This window comes from Leuciscus leuciscus (assembly GCF_965113295.1).
Source record: "Leuciscus leuciscus genome assembly, chromosome: 22".
Lineage (NCBI taxonomy): Eukaryota > Metazoa > Chordata > Actinopteri > Cypriniformes > Leuciscidae > Leuciscus > Leuciscus leuciscus.
In genome coordinates this window covers 3,557,403-3,582,234 of record NC_138746.1, presented here as the reverse complement: position 1 = coordinate 3,582,234, position 24,832 = coordinate 3,557,403, and the positions used below count along the sequence as shown (strand labels likewise).

The 24,832-nt window shown below is 36.7% G+C and overlaps 1 protein-coding gene and 1 long non-coding RNA gene across 3 annotated transcripts; one reads left to right on the top strand and one right to left on the bottom strand.

The window, feature by feature from the left end:
• Nucleotides 1-1,729: 1,729 nt before the first annotated feature.
• fbln7 (fibulin 7) lies at nucleotides 1,730-24,832 on the bottom strand. The gene is made up of 8 exons (XM_082153425.1): nucleotides 24,454-24,832; nucleotides 23,009-23,171; nucleotides 19,212-19,388; nucleotides 10,956-11,081; nucleotides 9,886-10,023; nucleotides 8,570-8,707; nucleotides 6,316-6,454; nucleotides 1,730-3,366 (listed from the first exon to the last, which is right to left on the bottom strand). Exons 1-8 carry the CDS (start codon nucleotides 24,523-24,525, stop codon nucleotides 2,991-2,993), a joined length of 1,329 nt encoding a protein of 442 aa, XP_082009551.1. The 5' UTR covers nucleotides 24,526-24,832; the 3' UTR covers nucleotides 1,730-2,990.
• Nucleotides 6,720-10,033, top strand: LOC309486267. Of its 2 annotated transcripts, none has more exons than XR_014201428.1 (3): nucleotides 6,720-8,478; nucleotides 8,578-8,675; nucleotides 9,894-10,033. It is a non-coding gene; the product is annotated as an uncharacterized lncRNA (long non-coding RNA). The 2 variants fall into 2 exon arrangements; XR_014201429.1 differs by having other exon boundaries at nucleotides 9,867-10,001.

Genomic DNA, 24,832 nt, shown 5'->3' with positions numbered 1-24,832 from the left:
TAGACGCCATTTTGAATTTACCGCGGATAAAAACCATAGACAGTAAAGATAAAAACAAGGATGTGAGGGACAGACCTACCATCATTGTTTTGTCTCAAGATGCACACCTGTAAATAATAATAATAATTCTAAGGCATGTTTATAAAAGCTACTTTAATGTCCTAATTTAACTAAGGCCTAATCCTGGCTTAATCTAAGCCTTTATAGCCATGTCTGTGAAACTATATTTTATATTTATATTTATATATTTTATTTTATATATATTTTCAGTGAAGCCACAAGGGGGCATCCCTAACCAAATGGTAACTACAGCACTTCTTCATAATACTTGATCAAAACAATGGATGTAATACTGTTCATTTCTGTATGAATTATTATAAATGTTCTATTCAACTTTAGGAATCTAAAGCAATTTGCCCGTAAGCATTTTTATAAATAGAATTGTCTTTTCATTTTAATCCATTTGCCTATCTCAAATAAGATTCTGTTAATTCAGCATCAGATTTGGTTGTTGTTGTTGATAAAATGAAGGGGAAAGTGTACATATAACTTTTTCTCCTCTCAAAACAACCACAAGTCCGTAAGAGTCTTTCAGCTAATCCGTGAACTTTGAGTCTTAAACCAAGGAACATGACAAACAAACACAACTGTACCATGACCAGAACTAAACACAGGCAAGATAACAATCTACTTTTCCAATGGCAAACACATGTGGATATAGTGATGCATGACATTTTCACACTTTAACACCAGGTGTTTACTGGGTAAATTACATACTATTGTTGAATTACATTTCAGTGAGTCCTCACACAAAGCTACTGTATCATATGAATTCAAAAGATTTTTCTCTATATGCTTTCAGTGAATGGAAAAGAGCAGCGTGAACATTCCTGAAAACCATCTGTTTTCCACAGAAGGAAGACAGAAATTCAGGTTTTGGAACGACATGAGAGTGAGTAAATGATTCCTTTCGTTTAAATGTTTGCTTATCTCTTCTTCCCTCAAATGGTCCATGTTTATTTCTTGTAGTGAAAGTTAAATGATGACTTTGGCCCTTAAGTTTTCTCTGGCAAATCCTACTGTACTTAAAACCTTTTGAAAGGTTCAGAGTGGCCCGTTTGACAGAGAGAAGAGATGTTTCACAATAATTATGCAGAGATTTTGCGGTTGAAGTGCATTGTCATTTAAAACGGCACCCGGCCGTCCTGAACATGTGCTTCTGGAAGCTTGTGGTTCTTTTGATCATCTTATTGCAAGTTAAAGCACAGAGAGAGAGAGAGAGAGAGAGAGAAGGGGGTGGGCAACCACATGTGGTCAACATTACTTTACTTTTCTCTTTCTAGCAAACACGTAATTGAAAAACACATTGAGGAATACTCTTTAATTTCCTGATTGTTATTGTCCCCGGCATTCCTCTAATTTTTAAGGTTATGCTACTCGTCACGTGAAGGAGCTTCATATTTGATTCTGGAGAGATTCCAAAGATTTTCAATACTCATTTAACCCAAAATATGAGATTGAGAATAGAAAGCATTAAAATAACATCATTTATTTTAAATAGAAAACTTTTCTAACATTATAAATATCTTTACTGTCATTTTTGATCAATTTAATGCATGCTTCCTGAACAAAAGTATTAATTTCTTCTTTTTTTTTTTTTTTTTTAACTTACTGACCCCAAACTAATCGATTGTTAATTTGCTGTGGAGGATCAAAGAAACCAGAGAGAGACATCAAAACTCTGACTTTATTTAAGAAACGTTCAACACGTGTGTGTGCAAGACAGAGAAATAAAACACAATAATGTGTGAAATAGCCATTGATTTCAATATTAGATACCAATCCTGATATACACTAGCATGAGCAGCAGACATGAAATATATCATACTCAAATGCATACTTTTGAGTAATCAGACTTTGTTGATCTTACTATAAAACACCCAACAAACATAATGGAACAATAATTAAAAACAGGCCATTTTTCATGTACTGTAGTTAGATGCTAAGAAGTGCTGTTGTTCATTTCAGTCTGTCTAAACCTCACTGACCGACAGCAGTGCATATTTACAAGCTGAAATTAACTTTACTGAAACTGAAGAAGGTAATAAAAACAAGGAACGACTCGCCGCTCTGTTCAACAGGTTTAGCTGATTTTGTGTCTGTCTTTAGACTTTCATTCTCTAGCACTTCAACATGGTCACATGGTCTTTTCCTCACTGACTGATCTAACCAATCATAAAGCTCTCCCCCTTGTTGTTAATTCCCAGGAATTGCACCTTTCCCCCCACTTTTTTTCTTTTTCTTCAACATGTGCATAATACACTTTCCTGTTCTATTTTTCCACTTGCATTAACCTTTATTGCTTAACACCTGCATGTTTTATGTTTGACCATTACTGTAGTTCTTGAATGAGATGTGCAATTGTGTCATTTTTGTGACGTAAGCAACGGCAAACGTTAGGTTAAATATCTTAAATGGAATAACAAAAGTCTTAATCATCATTCAAGAGGTCTTAAATTTGAGGATGGAAAAACGGGAATCATGATATGACCTAATGTGAATATTAATCTTTAAAATTTATATGAAATAGCGCTTTAATTACAGTAAGTAAAAGAATCTGAGATGCATGCTTTATTTTGTGATTGCATAGGACATACAGCATTAATTTTTACTTGTGCAGGTCTTAAAAAGGGTCTTAAATTTGATTTTAAAAGCGAATAAATGAAAGTATTTTAACAGAGAAAATAATTTCACGCTTCACCTTTAACCACTAATGTACCAGCAGGTAAAGCAAAAGCATTTTTCTTTACTTATTAACTTAAAATATTAATTTGACTTCCATTTGAGCATTACTTCCCGTATTTTCATTTTTGCGCCATCCCAACGTCAAAATCCCGAGCCACCTCTGAGAACAACTCTATCATTCAGCTTTAGCAATAAGGAAAACATTCTTTCCTCTTGGAGTCTAAACATCAGCAAGCAGCCTCTCTTCAGAACTCGTAGGGTGAGATCAGGAGGTGGACCCGTGCCAGATGTTTGGCTTGGAAGGTGCGCTCGGCGTACTCGGACATCTCCACCTCCACGCTGAGCTCCTGCGGGCCTGGCATGGGCCGGACGAGGATCAGCTCTCCGGTCTGACGGTCCGAGCGCTGCATCACGAACGTGCTCCTGGAGTCTCCTCCTCCTGCGATGCCGAAGCGGAGGCTGTCGGGACCAGGCCGACCCGGGGCCGTCGCGGTGGCCATGCGGAACAGGGTGGCCGGGGTGCGCAGGTTGGACGGCAGGGACAGGTAGTGGTGAGAAATGGTCTTGGCGGCGAGCGGACAGGACCGGCTCTCCATGGGACAGGGATTCCTTTCACACTGGCTGTGGTGGAGGACAGAACATCAGCGTTACCTCATTAACGGTGTCTGAAATACTGCACATCTGTTCCAAAATCCTAGTTTAGTAAGCACACACGTAAACTTTCGCAATCCCATTTCCACCACATGAGAAAAAAAAATCATGCTTTGGCGAAAATATGACATGCTAATTCATTGAGATAAAGTTGAAATTGAGATAAAAAGTCAAAATTACAACATGAAGTCAAAATTATTACAAAAATGTTGACTGTCATAACTTTTTATCTCATTATTGTGACTTTATGTCATAATTATACCTTATGAATATGTTGACATACTAAGAAAATGTTGACATACTAAGATAAAAGTCGAAATGTCACAAAACATTTTTTTGTATCCCATAATTGGCTTGTCATAATTGTAACTTTTTCTCATAATTGTGACTTTTTATCTCATTATTATGACTGTCATAATTATAACATGAAAATGTTGACATAGTCATAATTATGAGATAAAAGTCGAAATGTCAACAAAAAAAAATTCTTATCTCATAATTGGCTTGTCATAATTGTAACTTTTTCTCATAATTATGATGACTTATCTCATTATTACGACTGTATATCATAATTATACCTTGGAAAATGTTGACATACTAAGTCATAACTATGAGATAAAAGTCTGAAATGTCATAATTGTATTTTTGTATCTCATAATTGTAACTTTTTCTCATAATTATGACTTGTGAACATTTCAACTTTTTAATCTCATAATTCTAATTTACCAAAGCATCATTTTTTTTTTATTATGTGGCGGAAATGTGAAAAAAATGCATGTTTTGCTTTCAGGTGATGTAGTTATTAATAAAAGCATCTACCAGCAGGAGCGAACTGGACCATGCTAACCAACTCAAAGTTTCCTTTTGCACTACATCTTAACATGGGCTATGCCAGTTATGATTGTAAATATTTCTGGTGCTGTTACTGAGAATATAGCATGTGTGCCTAAAACTTCAAGGTTTAGTGACTCACAGATCACAGCCTCTCACATTTAGCAGGACACAAAGGGCCCATTCACAGCTTAAAAAACATCTTACATAATAAAACAAGCATAAAAGTGTCATACAAGAAAAACAAATGATTGTAACCCACTTAAATTACACCGCAAGCAAGTGGCAAGTGATTTAGAGGAGGCATGAGTGGCCCCCAGTGCTGTGAGGGACTCCAGGAGACACACATGTGTGTGTGTGTTAGCTCTGGAAACACAAGCTCAACAACATGCATTACTCTGTCATTTTCTCCCGGTTTCTAGTCGAAATCGTCACATGCAAATCTGTGAGAAAGATAATTCTATGATTATTTACTCACCCTCGTGTCATTCTGAACCCGTATGCTGGTAAAACTAAACGTTTTTAAGTCACATAGATATTTTGTATAAAACAACAGTTCATAGTGGTTACTGGCAGGCTTGATGTCATACGTTTCGGCTGGTTCCTCACACTTAAGTTTTCGTATGACTTCAGACTTAACAGCCCCTGGCTCACTATGAAGTGTCATTGACTGGTTCTATGTACACAGTATATACACATACACTACTGGTCAAAAGTTTTAGATCGGTAAGATTTTTTATGTTTTTAAAAGAAGTATCTTCTGCTCACCAAGGCTGCATTTATTTGATAAAAAAAAATAATAATATTGTGAAATATTATGACAATTTAAAATTACTGTTTTCTATTTTAATATATTTTAAAATGTAATTTATTCCTCAGATGAAAGCTGAATTTTCAGCATCATTACTCCAGTCTTCAGTGTCACATGATCCTTCAGAAATCATTCTAATATGATGATTTGATCCTCAAAAAACATTCATTATTATTTTCAATGTTGAAGACAGTTGTGTACAATTTTTTATTTTCAAAATTCTTTGATGAATAGAAAGTTCAAAAGAACAGCATTTATTTCAAATAGAATATTTTCTAACATTATAAATGTCTTTACTGTAACTTTTGATCAGTTTAACTCATCCTTGATGAATAAAAGTATTGATTTATTTAATTTCTTTCCCCCAAAAATAAAATTAAAATTCTTACTGACCCCAAACTTTTGAACGGTAGTGTTTAATGTTACAAAAGCTTTAGATTTCAGATAAATGCTGTTCTTTTGAACTTTCTATTCATCATAGCATCATGAAATAAAAATGTAATAAACTGTTTTCAACATTGATAATAATCATAAATGTCTCTTGAGCATCAAATCATCATATTAGAATGATTTCTGAAGGTTCATGTGACACTGAAGACTGGAGTAATGATGCTGTAAATTCAGCTTTGATCACAGGAATAAATTACACTTTACTGTATATTCACATAGAAAACAGCTGTTTTAAATTGGAATAATATTTCACAATATTACTGTTTTTGTTTGTATTTTTAATCAAATAAATTCAGCCTTGGTGAGCAGAAGATACTTCTTTTAAAAACATTAAAATCTTACTGATCTAAAACTTTTGACCAGTAGTGTGTGTGTGTGTGTGTATATATATATATATATATACATACGCAGTGTATATATTCATTCACACACACTCATCGGCCACTTTATTAGGTACACCTGCTTGTTAACACTAATCAAATAATCATCTAAATCATTATCTAATGGATCAAAGTGTACGTTTTTGAAAAAGATACTGTTATCATGTCCATGCAAACAACAAAAACGTGAGTTTGTGAAAACGGTGCTCGTGCGTATCACGTGACATCTGGCATATATTTTACTGGACACCTGCCATGGTTTTTCTTATTCGTCATCTCTGATCTAGATCTGTGTCTATGAGTGTGTCCTAAGCCAATGCACTGTACCGTTTAATTACTCATATTAAAGAAGTCACTGCTCGCCACCGGTGTGTAAAGCAGGTTCTCCTTCAGATAAGCTGCAGTGTACAGCTCGCTGAGCTTTAGTGTGTGTGTATGCTCACTCACAACGGTGACGTCTTGACGTAGCTGACGTTGCCGTGCGAGCGCGGACACTCGGGGTTCACACACTGGAAACCTCCTCCGGTGTTGATACAGGTGGTGCCACGGCTGCAGTTGTGCTGTTGTGTAAGACATTCATCCACATCTGGAGCGCCGGAGGGAAGGGAGACATCAGAGGAATAATACAGTGAAAGAGAAGAAGAATAGAGGAAAATAGTGAGTTTGCTACATGCGGGACTGCTTGTTTTGATTTGCGTACAGGTACAGGTCTGTGATCGTAGACGTGCTCCTGGCTGGATTTCTGAGTGAGATCATCTTTGAAACACACCGTCACCCGTGTTAAAATACTAAAGCTACAACCCATCTGACATACAAGATCCTTTCAATTACTTGTGTGATATCTAAAGTCTATTATCATTTTTCTATATATCTGTATTTCTCATATTTAAATGTTCTGCGTCATTGTACATCTTTTTTCTGAAAGAAAGAAATAAGTACTTTTATTCAGCAAGGATGAATTAAATTTATCAAAAGTGACAGTAAAGACATTTATAATGTTATGTAAGATTTCTATTTCAAATAAATGCTGTTCTTTTGAACTTTCTATTTGTATATAACAATACCAATAATACAAGAACAAGAAGACACCATCATTTATATAACATAAAATCCAAAAAATTACTAGTTGATTAGTGAGGTCAACTACTTTATTTGTTTATTTTTAGATAGTTTTTTAATAGTGATGCTACTACTGAAATGTATTTATTTAATTTTTATTTATTTCTTTACTCCCCAACACTGAGTGTCACTGACAACCAGGGCTTCACATTACCTTTTTTACTCACCAGTGGTTTTCCAAAGTTACTAGCCAACTCAGCATTTTCACTGGCCACAATTTTGACATCGATACCATGGGGAAAAACTTCCATATAGATATTTTTAATATTATCTCATATTTTAGTAGCAGGTTTATTAGGCTCCTGTCACTTTAAGACCTGACGCACTGATCCATTATACTCTTACCATTATACTTGCGTTTTCTTTCTCAACTGTTTATGTTCACTTAAAACATAACTGATTGTGTTTACATGAATACTCACCTTTTTATATCATTTTGTGTGTTTTTTACTGTTTAAGCGCAATAAGCAGCGAAAAAGACTAAATTTAGTTCTGAGATGCATCTTTATGTGTGTGAGCACAAAATCTGCGGGAATTAGTAAAATTATGCGCAATCCCACGCCAAAATTCAAGCCCTGTAACACCAACAATATTCATCCGGAGCAAATTAAAAGAGTGAGTGAGGAGAGGCGGGTTTGTGTGTCAATCGCTGTCGGAGAGATTCATGAGTGAGAGAAAGCGCAGTATCGTATATCTATTCTGCGGAAGATGAGTTTTTAAAGCGTTTCAGATTTGAGTATCGATATATATTGAAAAATGTATATTTATACAACACTACATAGCACCTAGTTTATAATTTCAGAAGCATTATTAAAAGACTACAATTGAAAAATGTATATATATGAAGACTTCAGATGCAAAAGCCTTCTGAAATGTTCTTTTAGAATGATCATTTTTATCAGGCTTGTATGGTTATGTTCAGGTATTTCACTTTAATGGCAATGAAAATGACCTATTAATTGTCATTAAAGTGAAATTACTGAACCTAAATATACGAGCTTGATAAAAATACTCATTATAGAAGAAAAGTTCAGAAGGCTTTTGCATCTGAAGTCTTCATATATTATATAAAATTCAACCCGCCAAAGTGTCTAGTAGGAGTGACTGCGTTACACACCCCTGCTGAAATACACACACATTTGGAGTCGGAAGGTGTTAATGACAAGCCCTGCTGACAACACAGACCCAAGAGCTGAAATCGTCCTGCAGGATTGATTCATATCAAGCAGAAGAACTCCCTCACCTTTGCTCTCCAAACCTTCCTCCAAATCACCAGCCAAAAACTGAGTCAAGCGATTTTCCTCCACATCCTCACTATTTGTCTTCATCAACCAGCTTCATTTACCCCTGGAGGGCTTTGTAAGGTGTCCAAATGACTTTTACAGAGTATGTCCGGCCTGTTGCACTTTCAGATTCAAACAACTACGAATAGAGGCTCTTTCAGCAAAGAACTCGTTCAGGTTTGGAACGACATGTGGATGAGTAAATAATGTCAGTGTTTATTTTTAGTTGAACTATTTCCTATGGGTGTAAAACACTTCTAATCTGAAGCGTTGTTTGTAAGTGTATGTTTCTCACTCACCCTCACAGCTTCTTCCATCGGCGAGCAGCTTGTATCCGGTGGGACAGGAACAGTGGTACGATCCCGGGACGTTTACACAGGCATGGCCACACAGAGGCCCTCCACGGTCAGCCTTATACACCTCACATTCATTCACATCTGGACACATGCACACATAATAACTCAACGTATGATTAAATGACAGGAGAGAGTGACGGAAAGGAAACGAGACAAAAAAAAAAAAGACATAAAAATGCCTTGTGGAAAATGTGCTTTTCACTACTTCCATTGCAGGAAAAATATGTTTTTATTGAACATTGATGGAGCAGCAAATTTTGAGGGAAAATAATAAATCATAAAAGCGTTTTGTTTTGTTTAATAGTAATATAAATGTATGAGTTGGCGAGGGGGGCCTTTTGCCCCGCAGTACTGATACTAATACAGTTAGCTAAAGTAATATTAACAAGTTGATACTTGTTCAAAACAATAACTTCTGCAAAGTTTGTACTATTTTTTGTTTATTTTGATCATTTGTTTTTGTTCAATAAATTTAGTTTTTAATTTAAAAATACTGAAAAATTATTCTGAAAGCTATCCCATAATAATGTCATTTGGATTTACAGTAGGGCTGATCAGACCCTATGTTTCCCCTGTTTCAATTGAAACAGGCCCCGCCCTCCAAGGGGGGCCCCAACAGACCAGCAAAATCCCATTCATTTTCTCCGTAGGATTTAGATTTTCAGTCATAATGTCTAAACCATCCCAGGTAGATTGACCACGAGCTACGAGGTTGTGAAACGAAAGTTTCTGCTCCTATAAAAGCCACAAGGTATGATCAACCTTGTTATTTGCGATCTTCTGGAGAAAAACTACACTACCCACAATTCTAAGCAAAACACTGACGTCTCTGATTGGTCGAACTCGCGCCGCGGTTACCATGGCGACGCTTACCACCCCCGCGAACGGCTTAAGCGATCTGAAGGATAATATCGGTAGTTTATGTGTTTATACCTTTGCCTTTTTTGCCGTTAGGTTGAAATGTTATTTTGAGCAGGAAAAGAATTTTAAGAGGAAATGAAACGTACATATGCCAGTGGTGCAAACCAACAGCAATCCTTGCTTTTTCTGCTCTATTATGTCTATGTTTTATGTGGGTCGGGCCCCATATTAGTTATTGAAACGGGCCCCCAGATGCTTAAGGCCGCCGGCGTTACAGTGTGATAAAATATACTTTATTGCTAAATTATACAAATATAAATTGCTGCTAAATGATTAAATGTAATGTAATGTAAATGTCCTTGTATGTGGTGGTTTGAAGCTATGAATCCTGGACATACCCTGACAGATGCTGTTGTCGGAGGTGCCGCTCATGTGGAAGCCGGCGTCACAGCTGCAGTGTTGAGCTCGGTCCACTCTTGCACAGCGAGGCTTGCGGCTGAAGGCCGGGTCATTCATAACACTCCACTCCGGAGGGGCTGAGAGACAGAGAGAGAGAGAGAGAGAGAGAGAAAGGAAATGGAAAAGAAGAGGTTTAACCTCCCACAAACACTCAGACACGCATATACAGCAATGAAGACAAACATTCACATGCATGCTTTCATTTCTGGACCGGAACACAGGTTAAAGGTGAAGTGTGTAACTTCTGCTTCACTAACAGGCACATTTGGAATTGCAAAAGTATTTTTTACATTTTCTGAACAAAACAAAAAATGTGTTGCAAAAGTCGCCACCTAGTGGGCAGTGATGGGGTAACGCATTACATGTAACGTGCATTACGTAATCAGATTACTTTTTTTGATGTAACGAGTAAAGTAGTGCATTACTTTATAAATGTACACATTAATATTTGAGTTTTTATTTTATTTTTATAAATTAAATGTAATGAATTAGATAATAAGAGTTGTACCGTAGGTAATATAACCTGTAATGTTGAGAGAACTTGTGTATGGCATTCATCGCTCGAGGGGTCAAGAAATATTTGAACTCTTATAATATTCTAATGCTCTTCTATATTCTAATTCTTGTTGTTAGCATGTTTCGGTAACACTTTATTTTACAGTGTCCTTGTTACATATGTTACATGTACATATCATAGTAATAACAGTAAATTATGCATAATTACATGCAACTAACCCTCAACCAAATCCTGATCATACCCTAACTCTATAGTAAGTACATGTAGTTGCTTGATATTACTCAGTACTTAAATATATAATTACACTGTAACAATGACACCTTAAAATAAAGTGTAACCCATGTTTCTAACGTGTATTAGTATGTGTCCTCTATAAGCTGCATGATTTGACACCGAATTAAGGGTTACACAGGCTATGTTTTTGCACTTGCAAAAAGCTCAGAGCGAGCCTCAGCCATTGGCACATCTAGAAGAGATTAAAGAAACACCGACCTGTCTGCGTCTGGTATTGACATTGACTCCCGCTCCAGTTGTGTGGACAGGTGCACTTGTACTGGTTCAGAGCCTCCGCACAGGTGCCACCGTTCTGACACGGGTTACTGGCACACACACTCACATCTGTGTGAAAGACAACAGCCTTAGTACTGGCAATTAACAGGTCTTATGGCAAATCAAGTCAAGTCATGTTGCCTTTAGTTTTATAGCACTTTATACAATAGAAATTGTTTTTAAAGCAGGTTCATGATTCGAAAAGGTTAAATGGTCCTGAAAAAAATAGTCACATTGTGCTTCTTGCCGTCAAAAATGAGCGCATTGAAAATGAATGGGAGACGAATTTCATCTAGTGGAAGCGTTTGGTACTGCGGCCAAACACAATCTTACTGAAAGCTCATTTTTTGAGATATCAACCTCAAATTTGGAACACAACTTGTTTAGATTTATGACTTTGTCTTGCAGTTTTAGAGTAAAACGTGTTTTTGAAAATATATATTTCATAATGCAATACTTCAAAATAATGCAAACTTCAAAAATGAGAAAAGGTCCAATTCTGCTGTAAAGCAGCTCTAAAAACACAAAAGTGTCATTATTCAGCTCAGTTTAGTTCAGTTCAGTTCAATAACTGTGTAAAGAATTAAGTTCAGTTCATCTATAACCATCTCTACTGAAGATACTGATGATGTGTCATTATTCATCTTGGATTTGGATTAATTTGAGTTCAATAACTGTGTCGATTTTCCAACCTTTATCAGTTTTGAAAAACGATTGATTCAAGTTCAGTTCAAGTTTTGTTCTCATCTAATAATGTCAGTGCAGTTACATCATAAAAATATGGATGAATATTAAGTTAAAGTTGACTAAATAAATGCTGCATCCGAATGCTAATAATGCTTATCATCGTAAATGGATCCTATTTTTAGGACCATTAAGATGTTTTGAAGTGTGACATTTATTTTCATGACAATTGACCCACTGATGCTCTTCGGTCAAAATTTAGGTTTAGGTTTTTGTAGAATTTTTTACTTCATCGAAATGGTACGAAACTTGGTAAAGTTGTTGGCACTCACTAGACAGTAGACATGATTCGAAAAGGTTAAATGGTCCTGAAAAAAAACAGTCACTCCTCGTGGTCAAAAATGAGCGCATTGGAAATGAATGGGAGACGAAGTGATCTAGTGGAAGCGTTTGGTACTGCGGCCAAACTAAATCTCACTGAAAGCCTCAAATTTAGAACGCAACTTGTTTAGATTTATGGCTTTGATTTTCTTGCAGTTTTAGAGTAAAACGTGTTTTTGAAAAGATATATTTCATATCAAAATTTTAAATAGTATTTTTGTGCATTTTTCATAACAATAAACGTAAAATTCTGTAACTTTTTTTAAGTTCACTTTTTAAAACTTTTTTCACTTCAGCAATAATCTGCTAAATTTGATCTCTTTTCAAAGATGACATTTGGCCTAAGATCAAACTTAAGTCTGTCGCTCTAAAGCATTCAAGATTTACGACAGTTTAAGTTGGAAATGTAATTTTCAGGTCTATGCTCAAAAAGTGATTAAATAGATTATTAAAACAGCGTAAATATAATTTAGCATCATAAAATCCCATAAATACAAAATATTCAATAAAAAACATTATCAAACTAAAATATAGTACATTCATTTCATTGATAATAAAATAAAAAAATCGACACGCAGTACCTGAGGGTTAAATAAAAAATATATTACTGCAATGAATCTGGACCTGTTTTATTTTTTCGTTTTGGCAATTTTAATTATTCGTAATAATTATTTCTATAGTATTTTTTATGAAATATGGAATAGTAAAAAATTTAATACAATGAATTTTTTTTTTTAACCAACTTAAATCAGTGATTTAATTCAACATAAAATAAAGGCAGTACAATAATGCGGACCATGACATACATACTTTTTAAATAAAATTTAAATAATATTTTATACATTGTTTAAAGTAATGAGAATGGGTAAATATGCTCTCATGAAAATAATATAACAATGCAAAAAAATTAAATAAAAGAAGTTTATTTTGATTTTGGGGTACAATATATCCCAGAAATGAGATTAATCCTGAATGGTCGTGTTTTGTAAAGCCACTAAATCTGGAATACCACCCTTTTTATCATGGATTTGCACTCCTAATTAAGGCAAGAATGAAAGAAATACTTGAAATGTCCCAGATTCTTATCTCCTTGTCTGTACAGAGCTGAGGATTATGTGTCCATGGAAAACACCTGAATTGTTGAAGGAATTAAACGAGCCCACATTCTTCCCTATTTCCTGTACAGAATGAAACAGTAAAATGAAACCGCTGGAATGTTAACAACGGAGGAAAGTTGAGTTCATCTAACCTGTGGTTCTCTCACAAGCCCGCTGTCACATTCACAGTGTTCGTTTGAGTCCCTAATCGTAAACATTTGAGAGGTCGGTTAGGTTTACAACAGCTTCTGTGCCACACAACATCTGTCCACTGCAGCTGCGGGCTGCAAACTTCATCTGCTCCCGATGGGAATTTACTGCCGATGCTGTAAATATCATTGATGGGCAGTGAGAGCATGCTTGTACAGAAGAAGCGTTAACACATGTTCCTCAAAGATGAGGAGATAGAGCTCTGTTAGCTACACATGTTAGGGCAGAGATCCCTGAAGAGCTGATCAAATGATCCTTGAAACCACTTTCTTTTGACTTGATTTGAGGTTATTTCTATAATAAAAGAGTGCAACTGCTGTGGTCTAGTATCTGGTTTAGATGATTTCCAAAAATGTGCCAAAGGACATATTCGCTTCATTGTGCAATAGTCAAAAACACTGTATAAAAAAGAAAAGCTCTGTAATCAATGTTTTAAATGCTCGATTTCAGATCAATGCATTATGATGATGAAGGTTTCGGGTTTTATACAAAAGTTTGTGGCATGATTTATTTTCTTACAGGGGAAATAAACACAGACTTGCACCATCAGGACTTAAAAGCAGATATTTGAAGCAGTGTTATTTTTTTAGTATTTATATACACTATTATAATATTTTTAATTCATTTTGTTACCGTATGTGCCTTTGTAATTTTTTTTATTTTTTTTTATTAATCTATTTTTATAATTTAATAATTTTAGGACTTCAACTTTAACTTTAACTGTAAGGTTTTCATCTAATATTTCTATTTTATTTCGGCTTTTATTTTAATTAACAAAAAAGATTTTTTATAATTTAATAAATAACACTAATGTGAAGCATTTTTGTTAAAGCCAACATAATTCCCATATATATATATATATATATATATATATCACAGTAGAGTAATGAAAATGAGGGTGTTTTGCTTAATTGTTATGAAAATAATGTCACAATGTAAAGTTAAAAATTTTTAAATGTAATTATTGTTCAGTTAAATTGAAAAAAATATATATTTGGCCATAAAAATGAAGCCTATTTTAGGACCATAAGATGTTTTGATAACAATAACACTAATATGAAGAATGCATTTTTGTTAAAGCCAACATAATTCCCATATATATCCCTATTTTAAGACACTTTTTCATGAAAATTAAACACAAATTCTCATTATCATCAGGACACTTTCCTTTTGTGTTTGTGTGTTTGTAATTTGTATTATTTTTCTATGTAAAAAAGTATTTATTTTGTGTCCTTACGAGAGGGTTTAGCAACTCAAACATGAGGGACGAGTCAAAATGATTGTCTGTGGTAATCAACATTATGCCAAAAATGCTTTCGATACGAGTTTCTACAAATAAATAAAAATTCCTACAGGATGAAAAAAAAATCCAGTTGTCCAGTTAAAGAAATGTCCAGTTAGACATCAGACACAAGGACATTTAAGTAGGAAGAAGTGAATAAGAAAAATTAGGTTTGAAAAAATCTAAAGATTTGACTCTCCGGTCAAAGGAATGTTTCTTTTCGACAACATTGCTCACGATCCTTCTCCTGTTTATTTTCTTTCCCAGGAGGCTTAAGCACGAGAATCTGCAGATGTAAAAGGTTCACTTCAGTCCCTAAACTATTTCAAAACTCCTTATGAACATATTTCTGTGTTTTCATCCACTCTGAAGAGGTGCTTTCGGAAGCAAAACTCTCAAAATAGACTCACTTACTCCCACCTGCAGAAACATGGACATTACAGCGTCTGTGCTGCCTTTCAAAGCCAAACTCTCCTCAAACACACACACACCCCTTTCAAACACACTGCGGCACGCACGCCCCGTCCCACTGTACCACGAGGAATGTCCCGAATGCTGCCAGCAGCGATATTAAAGGAAGTCATCAATAGCATGCTTAGCATAGTTGCGTGCCATCGGAGCATGGGCCGCTTAATGAGATGTGTGCATGAGCTTAACCTCTGCCCACTGAGACTTTACACACACACACACACACACACACACACACACACACACACACACACACACACACACACACACACACACACACACACACACACACACACACACACACACACACAGTCTGAAGCTGGACTATCATATTAACATTTTCTCATTTTAGAGAAGTGGAAGTATGGGAATGATTTAGTGAGCAAAACATGAAAACTCTTATTCTATATTCTTATGCTTCTCTGTTTCGATTGCAGTTCTGCTCATGAAGTGCATCCTGGGATGTGTTCAGACACTATTGAAGGAGGAACATGCGTGATTCTTCATGTTATCCTGTTTCCACTTCAGAGTCAAAAAATCAAACAGGTGAGATAAAGGAAAAATATGAGATATGCAACAATAAGAAACATAGTTGCAACTGTAAGAAATAGTCACAACTTTTATTTACTAGCCTGGAAATCCAGACCCAAATCTGAAAGATTAATGGTCTGGCATCGACTAATGACAATCGGCCAGCTCGAGGTGCGGCACCAAGCATGCATTTGAAAATCTCACTGCACGCTATTGGATAACACTACGACCAATCACAACAAGCCCCATACGCTTAGCTACCAGCGGAGCTAACTGGTAGATTAGACTCTTGCCGTATCCGGTCGGCAAAACAGCAAAAACATCCTTTCTTGCAAAGGAAGGATTTGAGCGGCGTCTTCTGTTCCTCTTTTAGATAAAGCCAAGTCTAACTCGATCATTGTAGCGGCCAAAGCCGTTTCAAACAACTGGTGTTCATCCATAGCCATCTTGCAATGTTTACTAATGACTTTGACGTCACAGCGCTGTCGTCTTCTGTTTAGCTCCGCCTATATCAGATAACCCGATGTGATTGGTGCAGCTCGGATACAAGGGCATATTTAATGAGCATCATTACTCGACGCCAGAGTAAACTCGCTGAGCAAATTCAACTTGTGCTCTCACGAGAACTCTGGATTTCCAGGGTATTTATTTACAGTTTTTGTTTTTATTTAATTTAATTAAATTTTAGTTACTTAACTTTTTACTCAACTTACACTTGTTTCATTTCAATGAAACATTTCTTATTCCTTGCAAGATCCTTGCATGTTTAATAGATGTAGTTAACAACACAAATTTTAATATATATATATTCAATATTCAGAGTACAGTAATGAGAATGGGGTGATATGTTTCATTGTTATAAAAATGCTATCTTAAAGAAGTTTAAAATTGTTTAATTTAACATTTTCATGATAATGGTATTAGGCATTTGGACCTTTCAATTTTGTGTATGTGAAAACTTTTTTTTAATTTAGAGTATTAATTTTTCCTTTATCTAAGTTTTTTTTTTTTTACTTTCAGGTGGAAATGGGTTCCCATCCCTCCTCCTGCATCCATTACAATTTTTATTAAAATAATTAAAATCTCACAGAAACTTTAGGTTTAGTTTATAATGATGTTTGTAACACTTTACAATAAGCTCCCATTAATGCATTCACTAACGATGAGCAATGACTTTGTCACCGTATTTATTCATCTTTGTTAACATTGTTTAATACAAAAACAACTGTTCATTGTTAGTCCACGTTAACTAATGTAAATAACTTTATTGTGAAGTGTTACTATTATGTTTGTCTACTTCTGTAACTTCTGTTTTTCTGTTCTCCTTTGTCTAAGTTTCCCGCCAATCATTAGTTTCTATGGACACTGATTAATCGTCACAGCTGCTTATTATTTAGTTAATTATCTCGGTCTATTTAAGTTCCTCTGTTTGTATCACTCACCGTCTGGTATTGTTTATGCGTAGCCTCCACTGTTTCATGTTGTTTTCCTGTGTTCAATAAAGCTAGCTGTTATTGGGAAATACTTCTTCATCTTCGTTGACCAGGGATTGTTACACAAATGTTTTCAAGATTACAGGAAACACGAGTTCAGTCGAGTGTGTCCAGACTTTTGTGTGGTAGTGTATCTGAAACTTGACCTATGAGTCTGGCTCTTTTTACAGTAGCCCTGCCAGCGGAGTCGAACCCGAAGCATGAAGGCGTTGAGACGCACCATGGACAGGAATGCAAGTACAGGTGTTTTTCTGCGTCTCGGGACACTTAATGCTTCTTTAACGAGCGCTTCATTCAGTGCAGCTCAGAGGCGAAGAATGCCCCTCTTTCTTCACTCACTCCTTATCTCTGTGCCTGTGTGTGTGTAGTGTTCGCTTTAGCTGTGGTGTTCACAGTCAGTTTCTTTCACAAGCATGGGTATTCAGGCACTATCTCAGTAGTGTCACTCTCAATGGGATTTCAGATTACCCAGCTCACAATATAATGTGTGTCTTAGTCCAGGAATTCTGCTCAATAACACAGATATAGTTACATAGCAGAGAATGTGTGAGGTATGTCTGATGATGATGCATGCTGCTTTATCTGATTTTTGAGTTTCTAAGCTGCTTTAAAGCAACACCACAGCACTTTTCCTCTTCGGTCCCCCTACAGGTTGGAAGCGGAATTGTCCATTACCGCTGTCGTAAATAATTTAGCCTACCGTCGCACGCACGCTATTTGTTTATCCAGCAGCGGCTTCGGAAATAACGATGTCCACAGACACGGTAGAGTATATTGCAGGATTTTATGAAAGTATGATGTATTGCGACATCAGAAACAGCTTTTTTTTTATATAGGCTCCACCTATCGGCTATAGTAACGCTTGCCGTAAAGCAAGTCAAATTTGTAGTTTCTTATGTCTCATTCGAACTACAGATCCGCTAGCCGATCTGGCAAACTTGCATAGTGCGGTTATAGCCAATAGAGGGTCGCAAAGCGAATGCAGAAGTGCCTTTCACCCTGTTACGAGTTTATGAACCACTGAAACCATTTTGGAAACATTATTTTAAAGCTGCCGTCGGCAACATTTTTTTTATCATATTCAGTGTAATCGACACTATAATCCGACAGAACAACATAAATAAGGTGGTTTTAGAAAAAAACCAGAGCTTCTAACTCCACCTGGAGCGTGTTATTTGTTTTGCAAAAATCCAGCGCTCCCGCTTCATCAGGTCCAATCAGGGCAGGGGGGTGTGAGATCTGACTGTCAATCACAGGTCGTGCACACGCCACAGATCCCCCTCACTCGCGCACGTTAATATCACATGCACACGCCACGCCTGAAGTTCGCCTGGAGATTGCATGAAGCGTGATGGCGGAGAGAAAATCTACTAACAAGCTTCCAATTCCTCGGTTATTGCTATCTATGGATAGATTAGCCAGGGCAGCCTACCTCCGAGTCCATGGTGTTGATAGATGCTGAAGAGACGGACGCGTTCACAGAAAATCAGGTACACACGCACAGTGACGCACTGACGAGCACGACCTCGATGGGAGGGTGCTCGCTGGTAGTGGGAGGGGCGTGAGAGTTGTAAACATTCAAAATTTTGGCTAATCGACCCAATCTGCCAGACTTGCCGACGGCAGCTTTAAGGTACAAAAGAAACTTTGGTGTTGCTTTAAAACATAGCCTAATCATTTAAAAATGTTCTGTTGCAGGGGTCTTCAACCTTTTTCAGGTCAAGGTCTCCGGGTCGTTTAATATGACTATAATAGATCAATATTATTATGTTATATATTACCATATATATATATATATATATGTGTGTAACGGTACACAGAAGTCACGGTTCAGTACGTACCTTAGTTTTGGGGTCACAGTTCGATACGAGATCGGTACGTTTACATGCCTGATTGCTTAAAGTAAAAAAATGAAGGAATTGTTGATTTGTTACTCTACACCTCCTCTTAAAGGTTAGATAAAAAGCCCAGGACAGTCTGTTTGGACCTGAAACAGTCCAGCAGTGATGTTCACAGTGTATGATGCTTATTAACTTGACAGTTTTTGACGCACCTTTACAGACGACACCGGCTCCGCTCCAGGTCCCGTTCTCCTGGCACACGCGTGTCCCCGGTCCCATCAGGCGATAACCCTGAGAACACGTGAAATGAACCTCATGACCCACCAGGTGCTTCGAGCCAAACTTTCTGCCGTGGGCCGGAGCCACCAGAGCTGGGCATGAGAACTGGGCTAGAGATGAAAACACAGGAGAAAGAGACATAAAGAGAGGAGGAATGTCAGAGCAGAGAAGGGTTACATGAGGGACGGAAGTCACGCATGCTGAAATGTTGAGATATTTTGCCTGAAGGCAGGCACATGTTACTGAATGTGGGAACCGTCATGGGAAAAGATTCATGGGAAATGCCTCATTTCATACAGACAGCTTACGAATTCGTGAACAATAGCACATGGACCATGCAGAGAAACAAGAGCTGGTGCTCGTCTGTTGTTTATGCCTTCTTGAAGTGAACATGAAATGAAAAAAGTCGGCCTTATTGTGCACAATTCATGCACAAAGAAAAATTGTTTGCTTTTGTACATCAAAATGCTATAATCTGCTTCTGAAACAACTTCAAATCATCAAAGCCAATATAATTATAGTTAACTAATATTATCTCAATGAAACTAAAATAACACTGATCTCAAACCTGCTCTATAATATTTTTAATTGAACACTGTTTCATTCCAAAATATGGAAATAAAATAAAATATATTGTTGGTTTTCAACTTTTTAAAAATCCACGTTAATACCATTGTGCATTTTCTGTAAATTCAGTTACTCGTGTAATATGTAATACAACTAATGCATGTTGGATTATAATTTTATTAAAACATTTTATGTTGAATAAATACAGGACACTGGGAGTAAAAAAAAAACCCAAGGAACAGTAAGTATGTTTTTAAAAGGGATTGTTTTTTAATAAGTCCGATAGGGGAATGAGAAAAATGCCCAATCCTGTCACATCAGCGCATAAATGTAAAAGATGATCGGAAGTTTGTCACATAATCTACATCATTTTGTCCTGTCAAGCACTGGCTGCTACAAACACCAAAGTAATTCTTCATCATGAAATGCGCATCAACGTGAGCCAAACGACACAGTCTCACATCCGACACATTCACATTATCCAAAGAGCAATCCAGACCTCGGACTCCTTTCCAAACCTGAAGAACCAGCCAGACCACTCATTTGAAGGAAGGAAGTCATTTTATGCTTATAAAATACTAATAGATTTCGAGAGATTTTGGATTTGTTGGAATTCTGTGGCCTTTCAACTCGTTTATTAGGATTAATAAATCCTCTTTGCCAGAATTACTGTCCAAACACAATTTTTTTTATTGACTGAATACTTTTATGGCCAACTAACACATGCTCTTTCGTTCAAAAAACACATTTGCATTGGGGAAATGTTTGATTAAAGACCCTTCTGTGTAACTTCCTGATTAGAAGAACTAAAGGCTTTAGCCAGAAAACATATTTATGAAAATGTTTTAATTCTGGCATTAATTACTCACCCTCATGTCGTTCCAAACCCATGACACTTTCATTCATCATCGGAACACAAAAGAAGATCTTTTTGATGAAATCTGAGAGATTTCTGTCTCTCCATTGAAGGCTACGCAACTACCACTTTGACACATCAAAAAGTTCATAAATAGATCATAAAACGAATCCATAAAAAATTTAGCCATTTAGTCAAAATTTTCTGAAGGGATACGATCGCTTTATTTTAGGCTTTTATTCACATAAAACAGAAGCTCAACCGAACCTGCTTGACACGTGAGAACAAGCCTCATTGGTTCTTGCTGAAGCTCAAGCTTGATGTCATGAATGATTATGAATGAGGAGTGCAGCCTCTTAAAGGGATGGTTCGGAGTAATTTCAACCTAGGGTCCTTTGCACCATGACCTCGAGCCGAACACCCCTCCCAGAAGCTTTTTTTCCCTTAGTCGAACATTATTAAAGTTAGAGCTTATTTAGAGATATCAGCCGGATGGCTTAGTGCAGGCGCTAATGGATCCAAGGTTGTATCTGGTAAATTACCCCACTAATAATGCCCGGAACGGTACCAAACTTCTACAGTAGTACAAATAGGTTCTGTACTCATAAAACAAGGCATTGGAAAGTTTGTAAGTACATCAGGAGTTTATTTAAATAACACTTGCCTGATGGCTAATGCTACCGCTAACCCGGACGTCGACGTCACTTCCTTTGCAAAACTCATAAGTGTAAGGGAAAAGCTAGTGAATTTAACACTCCATAGAAATACATTTTATTATTTTTTCCTGAGTGTTGACAACTTAGTGTTAACTAATAATTGTTGCAAACTGGTACTACCAACAAAATATTAGTGCATTCCTGGAACTGGGCGTCGTTACACTACATCCTTATGCATCGCTTTCTGCCAGGACTTTTACGTGCTTTTCCCAAATCACTGAAGTGACGTCGACGTCCGGGTTAGCGGTAGCATTAGCCATCAGGCAAGTGTTATTTAAATAAACTCCTGATGTACAAACTTTCCAATGCCTCGTTTTATGAGTACAGAACCTGTTTGTGCTACTGTAGAAGTTTGGTGCCATTCTGGGCATTATTAGTGGGGTAATTTACGAGATACACCCTTGGATCCATTCGCGCCTGCACTAAACCATTCGGCTGATATCTCTAAATAAGCTCTAATTTTAATAATGTTCAACCAAGGGAAAAGGCTTCTGGGGGGGTGTTTGGCTCGAGGTCATGGTGCAAAGGACCCTAGGTTGATTTTACTCTGAACTATCCCTTTAAACAGTCTGTCAATTTTTTTATTTCTCAGTGCCTCGTTTTTTTTATAGGCCTGGATGTCACATTAAATATACCATCTACCCTGACTAAGGCTATTCATCTTCCAATTAAGGGCAGCTTGCATATTTTTATTATGTGTTTTATCTAATATTCATTTATTTTTATTTCAGCTTTATGTTACCAACAATTATTTCTGATTTTTTTTGTTGTATTTTTAGTTTTAGTTGTAAAACAATAACAACACTGGCCTCAAATCCTGAAGCAGCCTGCAGGGTTACATCTTTCATACACAACTTTGATGTATGTTTTACGGTCTGGAGTTGACGCCAGCAACTCCAGATGCCTAAATGACATCACACACACACACACACACACACACACACACACACACACACACACACACACACACACACACACACACACACACACACACACACACACACACACACACACACACACACACACACACACACACACCTGCTCCTCGTGGAATCAGTAAGTCAGAATAAGTATATAGGGTACAACGGGGCTATTTTGTGACAAAGGTCTTGTTAATAATTTTCAAGGTAATTGAAGCAAGTTTTTGTAATAATTTTTGAACAAAAGTGAATTCTTTAATTATCAAAATAAACCGAAAATAGTACAGACTTTGCTAAAGTGATTGTTTTGAACAAGTATGAACTTAGACATATATTTTAAGTATTTGCATCAATACTTTGTGCCTTTTTCCCCATGCTGGTTTTACCCAGTGTGTCTAAGGGGAAAAAGACCTCAGATTTATATGATTTTTTAAACAAACTACATTTTTCATACTTTAAATGTTTTCATACATATGATTTGTTTTCATACTAAATCTATTTCTCCATCAATGTTCAATAAAAGCATGTATATTTTTTTCTGTGATCATATATGGGAGAAGTGAAAAGCACTTTTTTCTCAAGTTGTGCCTTTAGCCCTGTTGAACCCTACATGTAAAAATAATGATTCCACAGAGATAATAAGATATGTGACTATCCCATGCGTGACTTACATGAGGACTGGTCTGCTTGTGGGAACTTGGACACTGAGTTTTGAAGGTTGGTGAGCTTGGATTTCATTATCCGAAGCCCTTCGGTGAATCGGATCTCCTGTCCTTTAAGAAACTTCTCCATTTGACGCAGGATGCCCATCACTCGGTGCTTATCCATGCAACCCTGAGGCACAAAAGTGCACGAGTTAAGAAACCATCCGAGCACCTGGTTACAATTTGATGGCAAGCAGTTATCCCGAAATTACAGAACACAAGCTCATATGGAGGAGATATTGGACATCTAAAACGATCGCAAGGAACATTCCCACTAAACGTTAGCTTTGTATGGAAATGAAAAATGGCACACATGAATTATCAAGGCCAGATGTTGTGGGTGATGTCATGGGGACTCCTGTGGGGCATGGCATGAAAGCTCAGGCCAGGGTTTAGCAGCTCATCGGTGTGCCAACACACAACCAAGTCCCCTTAGAAACACAAATATTACTCCAGCAACGATTTATCGAGTCGATGTTGTCCCAGATGCGTTTGGGCCGTGTGTTCGGTCAGTGGGCAACCTCTCCAGGAACCACATGTAAGCGTCTAATACTCTTTTTCTCCTCAGCGGCTTGATGGCAGTTGTACAAAAAGCTGTTAGGCAGATGTCTCTGCGACCTCTGTCCAAAAGGCTGGTCTCCTGTCTGTTATTCATGGCAGTTAAATACAGACTCGTTAGAGGAGAGAGGAAATGTATTGGCTTTAAATTTCACTAAGCATTTGCCATGGTAAACAAAGACCGTGCTAATCTGGATCACACACAAAAATGCATCTGACATATTTAATGATATAACTTTGTCTCCTGTAGTGCTTTCAAAAACTTTTTGGGCACACTTAAAATGTCTGAATGTCATTGCACTAGATTAGAGAAATTATTTTGCTATATTGTTTGTTATATTTTTTATGTGAATTACACCTGTGGTTCAATTGATGACTTAATAGATCCACTAAAAATAAAAATTCAAGACACTGAGCAAAAAAAATGATAAAGGAAAGTAAAGAGAGTGCAGAATTTATGCACAGATGATACTTAATATTTAGTTTTTATTTTTAAGTGCGATTTAAGTGTCCAAATGCTTTTGGGGCCCCTGTAAATTAGCATTGTTATGTGCATTGCATGTGCATTCAGATGAATGATGGGGTGAATTCATGTTGATTGGGACACTTTTTCCCAGTCATCTCACTGGCAAAAAGTGTCCCAAATGAATCAACATGAATTCACCCCAACATACAGTAGCCTATATGCCTCGTCAAATGTTTTTAATTGAGATTGCTTTCATTACCAACATTTTTGCAACATTACATACATTATATTATGCTTTATTTATGATATAAATATTATAAAGCATATGAATTAATTGTGTAATAGAAATATGAATCTAAATATTAATTTAATATACGAGTATACTTACTTGCGTTGCATCATTACAGTTGCACAGTGATAAGAGGTTTAGCAGGAGAAAAACTGTGTATGATAAATTCATCCTCCTGTATCCGAGTCAATGTAAAACCGCAGAATTGTCTTCTTGTGTCGGTTGTTTTTAATCCTCAAGTGTCTTTACGATTCCAAACTGTGCAGACTCAGTCTGATAGTCATTGAAACAAGCCTGAGAGGAAATGTTTGATAAACGGTTGCAGAAGTTAGTAAAGATGCTCCTGTTCTCCTCATGAAGACTCCACTGAGCGCATGAGGAGTCGTGATGTCTGATTCGCGATTTGTTCTTTTCGATCGATTCTTTTAAATGATTCGTTTGAACCGATTCGCTAAACGTGGATTCCTCTGTGAGCGCA

Excerpts from the sequence above, each read along its gene's own strand:
- fbln7 (XM_082153425.1), bottom strand. The coding sequence starts at position 24,525 with ATGAATTTATCATACACAGTTTTTCTCCTGCTAAACCTCTTATCACTG. Across the intron at positions 19,389-23,008 it reads ACAAGCAGACCAGTCCTCAT|CCCAGTTCTCATGCCCAGCT; the intron begins GTAAGTCACGCA and ends TTTCATCTCTAG. Across the intron at positions 10,024-10,955 it reads TCAATACCAGACGCAGACAG|CCCCTCCGGAGTGGAGTGTT; the intron begins GTCGGTGTTTCT and ends TCTGTCTCTCAG.